The sequence below is a fragment of the Pomacea canaliculata genome, linkage group LG13 (genome assembly GCF_003073045.1).
Source record: "Pomacea canaliculata isolate SZHN2017 linkage group LG13, ASM307304v1, whole genome shotgun sequence".
In the NCBI taxonomy this organism is placed as follows: domain Eukaryota; kingdom Metazoa; phylum Mollusca; class Gastropoda; order Architaenioglossa; family Ampullariidae; genus Pomacea; species Pomacea canaliculata.
The window spans coordinates 21666699-21676998 of record NC_037602.1 but is presented as its reverse complement, the minus strand read 5'-3'; the positions used below and the strand labels follow the sequence as shown (position 1 = coordinate 21676998).

Below are 10300 nucleotides of genomic sequence, written 5' to 3'. Positions count from 1 at the left end.
TACAGATTAATCGGCGAAATGACGACTGAATGTAAGTCGAACCAAAACTTACTTGAGGTAAGTACAACTCCATGCCTAGCAACGTCTAAGAAATAGTTCTTCGTTCATTTCTGACAGCTGTATTGAAAAGCAGATTTGCAAGTGTAAGCGACACTTTATTTACAATTTCATCTATTATTAAATTACTTGACTAACTTGTGAGAAAAATAAAAGACTAAAGGTGTACAGTATTTTCTTTGAAGTCATTATAAGATCAGGGATGGCGGCCATGTTTAAACAATATGGATGCTGCTTCGTGTCCAAGCACCCCGGCCTATAGAAAAACGTCAGGAAAATGGTTTGGTTCGGGAACGTATGCGTGTAAAATTTTCGGGGAACTCGAAACGTATGTTAAGTTTTCATCTTAGAACCAGCTCAAATGATTAATTTACAAATCCTCAATAAGCTGCCTTAATCTTGGTGTTTAGTTTCTGTCAACACTTATCAAAGATTGAATCATTGACTAAGTTTGATGTTGTTTAAACTATTTTATCCTCAGTTTCAAGATAGTAGTATAAACAATTTCTAAAGTGCATATTTTATGTCGTAATCAAATCATATCCTAAATATTGTAATTTTAAAAAGCAGCAGTGGCACAAAATACTCCGTCAATCATATCAACGATTCTCACGTACGTGTCCCGAAATCGACCTTTCATGTAATATTTAGAACAAAGCTATTAATTAAGTGAAATAAACTATGATATATCAGTTGTTTCATCTATACGTGTTAACAGACTCAAACACACGTTATGGAGCACTTCCTTTCAATCACGTTACACTTTAAAAATTCCTATATTCTGGATAGAATGATGAGCAAATAAACAATTGAAAATATTGAAAATTCTAAACAAACACAGAAGTATTGTCTCCCATAGAAACACATAGTCAGAGAACCTCCTTGAAAATTCGATTCTCGTACCTTTTAAATGGCTTCCTTCCCAGTCTGAGTCAAATGTTTATTCCTAATTAAAAGCTGATCAACAATAAAATGTATTTAATTTCTAAAGTCATTAAAACCTGTAGTTGATGCAGTAAAGATAGATTCTTGCACATGAAATATGCAGACAACTTTGTATGTATTTCTTCATAATTTAATGGTAGCAAAAACCATTTGTTATCATACACTCTCCATAAACACCAGCATGGGGTTTCCACACTTTCATTCAGGTTCTAATTGCACTACAGTTTGCTTACTTTTACTTCATTTATTTTGTATTCTTATCTACAAAGTAGTATGAACAGGTGCAATTTTTAAATAACTTAAGACTGATAAATTATAATGTTTATTTTATTAGATATTCAGCAATCGTGCTCTCACCATTGTTTTGTATTCTCGTTAGCGTTACTGCACACTTTGGTAATGCTACATGAGAATTCATCCATGCAGTTACTACCAGACAACTGGTTCCCATGACATGTGGAAACCCTTTTCCATCCTGAACCTTCTTTATGACCTAAACTGAATCCAGGGCATGATTTGTTCTACATATAAACAAAACTGGGTTCTATAGCAATAAGTCCTCTTTCTGAATCAGGTTTAGACTGGGAAGGATTACTCAGTTCAAACACACCTTTCACAATGATGCTTTTAATTTATGCAGTCCTGTCAACTAATAGCTACCAAATTCCATGCTCACAATAGAGTAATATATTATTTTTAAATTTTATTAGGTTTGTCTTATTGAAAAGTTTGTCTGATTTGAGAATGCTTTAAGTCTAAATATTAAAGATAATGGAATTTTGCTACCTCTCTGTGCAACTCATAGAACAGGTTTTAAATGTTTTTAAAAAGTTATTGTATGTTATCTTCTTCAGACTTGATTTTAGCTGGTCTTACTGCTGGTGCAGCTAGAGAGGCAAGGTTTTCCCTTTTGGAAGAAGACTGACCCCAGAAGACCTACACAATTACCCTTAATAGCTTTAACAGGTAGGACACGTTATCATCATTAAGCCCCAAGGATAAAAACAAAGGTTATTTTTAAGCTGTTTTTCTTTTGCTTGTCATTGTTTACATGGCTTTGTAATATCAACTTTGAGATTTATACTTTTGACTCAACACAAAGAATATGCTATGTTATATAAGCTAGAATTTTTTTAAATTACAAAGAGAAGTGAACATTTATTATCAGTGTCACTGTAGTGTAAATATTAAATTGAAGCAATCAAAGTTCTTCCTTTTTAAGAGAGGAATTGGGATTAAAGATATCAAAGTAACCAGACAAAAACTAATATAACTAAATAATCTTTTTTCTTTTTCTGAAGACTTGATGCACGGATTTTTATTTGGTTGGCATGAGCTGAGTCTGCACAACAGAGTGCCACATACGTGCACAGCAGAAATAACTTTCCACTTTGGAAGATGAATATAAATGAGTGCCCCAGCATCAGTAGTTCAGACTCAGAGAGTGATGTGGAAGGTGATTCTGTGATTCAGAGTGCATTCTCAGGAACAGAGCTAACTCTTCAGGATGATGATGAGTCACCATTGCTCATGCAACAGCGCCCTGAGGATGAGGATGAGGAAGAAGATGAGCAAGGTATGCAGGAATTGTTACTATTGTTACATTTAATGTCATGTGTTGTATATATATAATTTTTGGAAACAAGGATGCACGTGACAGACTGAGTTGCTTTGTTCTCCAGCGATTTTTCTCCTTTCTTGTGCAATGTCTTTGCTTATTTGTATCCATAGTCCCTCTTCACCAAGTTCTGACACAGATTCTGCTTCTGCCAAAGCTTCATCAACTCTCTACTGGATCATGTTTGCCCCACATGTCATTTGCACACTCCCTTCAACAACGTGTGCAGTACTTTGAACATTCACAGCCATTGATAAGATTCTCTGACTTTTCGTCAGCATCAGGATCAGCATCAGCATGATCAAAGTGTACCAGTTAATGTCATCACCAGTAACACCAGCTGGAGACACAACCAACCAATTCAACATGGATGTTTGAGAACAGGAGACTGCCTAGTTTCCCCCACATGACAACAGCGCTTGCTTGCATGTTGGGCTTGTCAAAGCCCAGTCTGTATCATCAGTACAGCAGTCACTGAAGCATGTTGAAATTGTAGAGTTGGTAACAGATCGCCACCTTTATATTTTCATTATCACTGAGACATGGTTTAAACAGCAAGGCAATGACAGCAAGCTACTGGCTGAAATCATTCTATCTTACATGCAGAGGCGGCATTGCTATTACTGTATCTACAAATCATCACTTGCAAAGTACTGGTCTTTTACTACTGCTTTATCGTTCCCACATACCTGTTCTGCATCTATAGACCCCCAGTGCCAAGAACAAACTCACATCCTCTACCTTTTTCTTGGAATTTCATGATATGCATGATATGCAATGCACTCGATGGACCTGCAGTGCTTCTTGGAGATGTTAAAGTCCATTTTGACAACAAATCTCATCCTGACACAGTAAAAATGTCAGAATTGTTGCACACTTTTTGCCTCATCCAGTATGTTTTGCAGCCCAATCATAAAAGAGATCACATCTTGGACTGGGTCATGCATTAACCTGATGACCAGCTAGTGCAGTCAGTTGATGTTTCTCAAGATCTCATATCTGATCATTACTGTGTATTGATTGAACTTGATCATAGATGCCCATCATCAATGCCAGTTTTTAGACTCGGTTGCTTGTTACGCAGTATTGATGTGCTCACATTCAAAGCACAACTGCAAATGGTACTGTTCCAGCCACCCTCTGCGAGCAGCTTAACTGTGTTTTGTGTAGAGTTGTTGATGACCATGCCCCAGTCTCACAACGTCTGATGCCCCAATCCAAATGTGTCTTCCTATTATGATAGACAAGTTACAGCTATCTGTCAGTCTGTCTATTATGAGCTACACAAGATCAGCGCCATCCGTCACATTCTGTCTGCAAGCGCTACCAACACTCTTGTCTGCATTTATTTATCCAGACTTAATTACTGCAACTCCTTGCTTGCTGGCTGCCCTATATACCTTCTTCCCAAACTCGAGAAAGTACAGAATTCTGCTGCACGTCTGGTGCTTAGAGCAGAAAATAGGGCCCTAACCCCTCTTCTTCATTTTCTGAACTGGCTCCCCATCCGTTGTGGCATCCAGTACAAACTGTCTCTGCTGTGTTTTAATTTCTTTACTGGCACCTGCCCTGATTTTTGCTCTGAACTGCTCTTCCCTTACATCCCAGCTAGAGGTCTATACTCCTCATCTGATGATCGTCTCCTTACTTTTCCTGTCACCAGAACAACAACATATGGCCACAGGATTTTTAGTTATTGTGCAGCAAAACAATGGAACTGTCTTCATTTCCATATTCATCACCTACCCGCTGTTGAATCCTTTACACGTGCACTGAAAACCCACTCTTCCATAAACATTGCTCCTAACACCCTTTCCCATAATGCTAGTCCTTTTTCACACTCTTCCTTTTGCAATATCATGTTGCTCCCAGCTCTTGTTCTTGTTATTTGGTTCCTCTTTGTGCTTTCCGTATTTGATTTTATTCCTCATTAGTATGGTTGCTTATTCTTTTATAGCTCATATGTTTTTTGTTTGATTCCTGTCCCTCGTATGCTGTCCATGTCTCGTTTTTGGGTTGGTTTTTTTTTAAGCGCTAAGAGCATACTCCTTAGGAGTGTACGCACTTTACAAATTTTGCATTTATTATTATATAATTGCTATGTCTGAGTATTCCTGTGTAGTTGATAGCTGGCACGTCATCTCAAAAGAAAAAAAAGAAAAAGAATTCTAACAAACTTTGAATAAAGTTTAGGTTGCTAGAGAAGAGGAAGGCAAACAGTGGGGATAACAAAGGTGACAGTCACATCTTCTTAAGGTTCATTATGAACACAATTCAAATCGTTGAATAACATGTTAGACTTATAATCAACAAATTAGATTAAGACAAAGTAGTTAGCTGGCCACGAATCACAAAATGTTTGAGATTCCATTCGCAGTGACCTTTACATGTACTTTATACATATAGATGCATACACAGCCTCATTCTCCTTATTCTGTAGGAATCCAAATTTGCTATAACGTGACCTGGCAAATAGCACAGTTGGTAAGAGTATTTTTTTGAAAGTACTCCATTTGTTCTATGTGTATGAAAGTTTGGATACTGAGGTTCAACTTGACAGCAATGCTGACCAAACTGCTGGTCTCTGTCTGTATGAACAGTCATCCTGTATGAGGATGAGGGAGAGGGAGAAGGTGCAGAAGAACCTGTTGCAGAGCCTGTGCGAGAATTCCCTACAAAAACAGGTGGTGATAAAAAGAAGAAGAAAAGGAAGAGAAAGAAGTGAGAATTTACGATCATAGCGCAAAGCAGTTCTCAAAGTTATTGATTTTAAAAATGAGCACATTACTTGTTACATGGGTTTGAGATTAAAGGAGGAGTCACTGGTATTCTTCAGTGTCTGCCTCAGCCACATATGGTCATGGATTGTTGTGATGATCAAATTCCTCCTTGCTCATTAATGTGTAATACTACCTTTGGTTGCATCAACTTTCTGATATTGTCACCATTATGGTGGCATAGTTCTAACCATTCTAATAACATCATGGGGCTTATGTTCATTTTCAAACTTTACTAATGAATAATGTTAAGGCTTGTCAGGGTTAAACACCAGAAATGAGAATAACAGAAGACTGTAGAGGTGTGGTTGTTAGAAACCATCAGAACAAAACTGTGGGTGCTGGTTGGGTAGTTAGCAGAATGTTTCGTTCTTTTGAACAGAAATAAACTTAACAAAGAAGCATTTGTCTGACCCTTGGATGTTTGATTATTTAGGCATTTTTTTCTTTCATCTGTAACCAATACGTCAATGGCTACGTAGGGTTGGACTACGTTGTACAGGAAAACACAAGATGGTTTCTCACGTTGAAGTTTCTTTATTCAACTCTTTTCTCGGTTGCTGGCCTGCCTCCTCTCTCTCTCTCAAAATCTCAACAGCATGCCAACCACTGTACGCCCCGCTACTTATATTTCCCTACCCTCGGAACATTCTAGAATGTCGATCCCTCCATCCCCTGCCCCCCCTCGCCCTGTCTGGTCATTGTTTCCACCCAAGTTCTCAGGCGGGTGTAACAATAGACCAGTGGCCGGGGGGTGGGCAGTTCAAGGTCGGCTACCCTGAGCTCAACCAGCGTGGGAAAGGGCAGTGGTCGCGGGTGGACAGTTCAAGGTTGGCTACCTACGGACGCAGCCAGCGTGGGAAATAGGACAGCGTCACTCGACGCTGACCTTACAACAACAATTACATACTCAGTACACTTCTAGAGTGCTACACTTACCCGGGGAAAGAAAAAAAAATGTTTCCTTTCAATTTACATTTGAAAAAAAACGGAAACATCAACCCGAACATAAAACAAGATTTCCCCGTGAACAAATCTCTACAGTCAAACTGCAGCATATATATACCTAATTACTATAGGATAACATGTATTACACATCCATGTACATCAATTCAATACAACAAAATATCAGAACTCCCCTAAAGGTGTCTGTCAAAATAAAGCTACTGAAGAAAAAAGGTTCGACCGATCACACATCAGTTTCAATTACAGGTAAGCTAAGCCACCTCTCCAACACTTCCATTACATCGTTTATGGCTAACCATACAGACTGCATCACCTGGTGGGGAGCTTTCTGACTAGAAGCTAAAAGACTTACCATCTCTTGTCGGACACCATGCAACTTCGCCCTGTCCGACTGATTACCACTTGCACATTGGTGCATAAGATTTAATCTGTCCACCGGTCGGCGGATTCTGTCAGAGCGGCGTAGAGGTTGCTGCTCTTCACTGTCGTTCTCTGCTATCTCCTCACTTTCATCTTCCTCTTCACTGTCGCTCTCTGCTATCTCCTCTGTTTCATCTTCCTGCTCTACTTTCTCCTCCCGGTTTTTCTGAGGTACCGCGGCTGGAATAAACTCTGGTGCCTCTGGCCTCAACTCTAGGCCCACTTCGATGTCTGGAAATTGCATCGGTTCGTCCTCCTCACCATTTCCACAGTCGGGGGGTGTGGCTGCTACCTCTTCTGCGCGCTGTCTGGGGTTGTTGTTTTCTGGTGGTTCTTTCCTGGGCCAAAGGTGGTGCCCAGCCTAATGCACCCACTGGGAGTAATAGATTGCGATGGAGTGTCCGTTTTGGTCCGGAGCCGTCCTCTCGTTGAACTACATACACCGGTATATTGTTCATTTTTGTCCATCACGATAAAAACTCCTTCCTCCCAGCGGTCATCCACTTTGGATGTAATTCGTGGCCCATCTTCTTTACCAGGACTCTGTCTCCCACTTCTAAGGTAGCTGCCAAAGCTCCTGCATCGTACCTTATCTTGTTCTTAAGAGAGGCCTTTTCCATTTGCTCTGTGGCCATTCTGTATGCACTACGGAGGCTCTCTTTCAGGTCCTGCACATACTGCCTGCAACTCTTCCTTTGTCGCTTCCCTATGTCCAGGCCAAATGCCAGGTCGACTGGCAGTCTTGGGTGCCGTCCGTAGAACAGGTAGGAGGGTGAGAATCCCGTGCTGCTGTGTATGCACGAGTTGTAGGCGTGCACCACAGACTTCAGGTGTTTCCTCCAGTCTTTCTTCTGTTCAGTCTCTAGAGTTCGCAGCATACCGATCAGCGTTCTATTCCACCTTTCCACAGGGTTTCCGCAGGGGTGATAGGGCGTGGTCCTGCATTTCTGGATTCCGGCCAGGCTACACAGTTCTTGGATGAGTTTTGACTCAAAGTCCCGACCTTGATCAGACAGAATTCTGCCAGGGAATCCATAAGTCATGAAGAAGTCGTTCCACAGAGCCCTGGCTGTCGTTCTTGCTGTTTGGTCTTTCGTCAGTACTGCCTGCGCGAACTTCGTAAAATGGTCCATAATGACCAGTATGTTCTGCTTTTCACCTTTGACCTCGATGGTGAGAAAATCTATGGTCAGCAGTTCCAGTGGGTGTGATGTCACGATGGTTGACATGGGTGCTTTCTGCGCGTGCGTCCCACTGCGAACGCACCGTTCGCAGCTCTGGATTTTCCTCTTGAGATCAGCCGCCATGAACGGCCAGAAAAAACGCAATTCGTGCGTGTCGTATGGCATCGTCAAAGTGGGTGTGGTAGAGCTCATCGTGCACACCTCTCATCGCCTCCTGTCGCATGGAGCGGGGTACCACCAGCTGCACCCGGGTTGATGTGGCGTCAGACACACGCCGGTAGAGCACACCATGTTCTAGCATCAGGCCCTTCCTCTCCCTGGCGTATATCCTGGTCTCTGGCGCCGTCACTGTCAGGTCGGTTCCTTCTGTGAGCGCTTGGCAGACAGCGGCTATGTGGGGGTCTTGCTGCTGTAACCTCCGCCAGTCGTCGACTGTCAGGGTGGTGAAGTCTGGCTCCCCGCCCTCCGGCTCTAAGATGCCGTCTGGAATCATGTTTGGGTCCCTTACGACAGCTTCGACGGCTGGGGTGAAGTTGTCAGTGACGTCATTGTCACGTGACATGGGCGTGGTCTGCCGGGCTGTCTGCTGAATGGAATGTACTGGCCTTCCTGCACTTTTGGCTGTCAGTATGCTCACAACTGCACTTCGATTTACAACTTGTGGGGTATCGTCTTGAAATTTCCTCGCTTTCTCCAGTAGGAACCCAACTTTCTCTAAGGTGTCCCTGTATTCTTCATCTGCTTCTGGCGGGTCCTGCGGTCGCCTTGACAACCCGTCCGCATCGGTGTGTGTCAAGCCCTGCTTGTACACGAGGTCGAAGTCGTACAGTGACAGGGATGACAACCATCTGTGGCTAACTGCGTCTAACTTTGCATTCTTCAGCACATGGCAAAGCGGGTTGTTGTCGGTAACCACGGTGACGCGGGAGCCCAAGATGTAGTCGTGAAACTTTTCTGTCATGGCCCATTTCAGAGCGAGAAATTCTCGCTTGTGTGCGGGGTAGTTCACTTCTGTCTTGTTGAGCCCTCTGCTGGCGTATGCGATTACCTTGAGTTCGCCCTGTTGATGTTGGTACAGCACGGCTCCCAGGCCAGTGGCACTGGCATCACAATGCAGGATGAAGGGCTGGGAGTGGTCAGCAATGCCAAGGCCAGTGCCACTGGCATCACAATGCAGGATGAAGGGCTGGGACTGGTCAGCGATGCCCAGCATCGGCTCTGCAGTCAGTGCTTTGATCAGGGACTCAAACGCACTTTGTTCTCGCTCTCCCCACAGGTGAGATATATCTGACGACAGATTGAGTGCACCCGCCTTCTTAGCTGTTTTTTTAAGCTTATGTGGTACATATCCAACAGTAAGGTCGTTCAGAGGCTTGGCAATTTGCGCGAACTGGGGAACCCAGCGCCTATAAAATCCTGCAAACCCTAGGAACGCTTTGACATCGCGAACTGTTTTGGGTACAGGCCAACTGGTCAGAGCCTCGATCTTTTCAGGGTCTGGCCTAATGCCTTCTGCGGAGATGAGGTATCCGAGGTGTCTGACCTCAGTGGTGGCAAAAATACATTTATCGGGGTCAAGTTTCAGCTTAAAACTACGCATCCTCTCCAAAGCTCTAATTGTTCTATCTTCTAGTTGCTGGAGATTAGTGCCATGTACCAAAATGTCATCGAGAAAAATAATCAGCTCTGCCAAGTTCATATCACTCAAACAACAGTCCATCAACCGTTGAAATGTCATGGGGGCGTTGACAAGGCCAAATGGCAACCTCTGGAATTTGTACAGTCCGAACGGGGTGGTAAATGCAGAAATCTTCTTCGCTCGCTCGGACAGAGGCACCTGGTAATAGGCCTTCGACAAATCTAGGCTAGTAAAAACCTTAGCCCCACTCAACGTTAAAAACAGTTGCTCAATTTTTGGTAACGAATAACTGTCCCTCACTGTCCGCGCATTCACCCTCCTGTAGTCTACACACATGCGCAGTGCCCCATTCTTCTTTCTCACTAGCACAATGGGTGAAGCGAAGGAACTGGTCGACGGCTTGATGATGCGAGCATCCAGCAACTGTTGCACATGCTGTCTGACCTCCTCCAGGTCCTGTGGCGGTATAGGCCTCGGTCTTTCTCTAATCGACGGACCTGGAGTCAGTTCAATGTCATGCACAACATCTGTCATGTTCAAATCGAACTCTTTTTCATTAAACACATCACTAAATGTTAACAGCTTCTTTATAAATCTGTCTTTCCATGTTTGGTCGACGTTTGCACCAAAACGGAATCTATCCGATAGTTCAGGAACACTGTTCTTATCTTCTTCTACGTGGTTGGCATGACAG

General features: G+C 42.9%; 1 protein-coding gene across 4 annotated transcripts in view; it reads left to right on the top strand.

The window, feature by feature from the left end:
• The first annotated feature begins 247 nt into the window (after positions 1-247).
• Positions 248-10300, top strand: part of LOC112554589 (tubulin polyglutamylase ttll6-like) — a 40772-nt gene continuing 30719 nt past the window's right edge. For all 4 annotated transcript variants that reach the window (XM_025222441.1, XM_025222440.1, XM_025222439.1 and 1 more), the window contains exons 1-4: positions 248-385; positions 1857-1968; positions 2304-2578; positions 5221-5341. In XM_025222441.1, coding sequence (XP_025078226.1) covers positions 2401-2578; positions 5221-5341 — 299 coding nt within the window. In that variant the 5' untranslated portion in view covers positions 248-385; positions 1857-1968; positions 2304-2400. The remainder of the gene's footprint in view (positions 386-1856; positions 1969-2303; positions 2579-5220; positions 5342-10300) is intronic.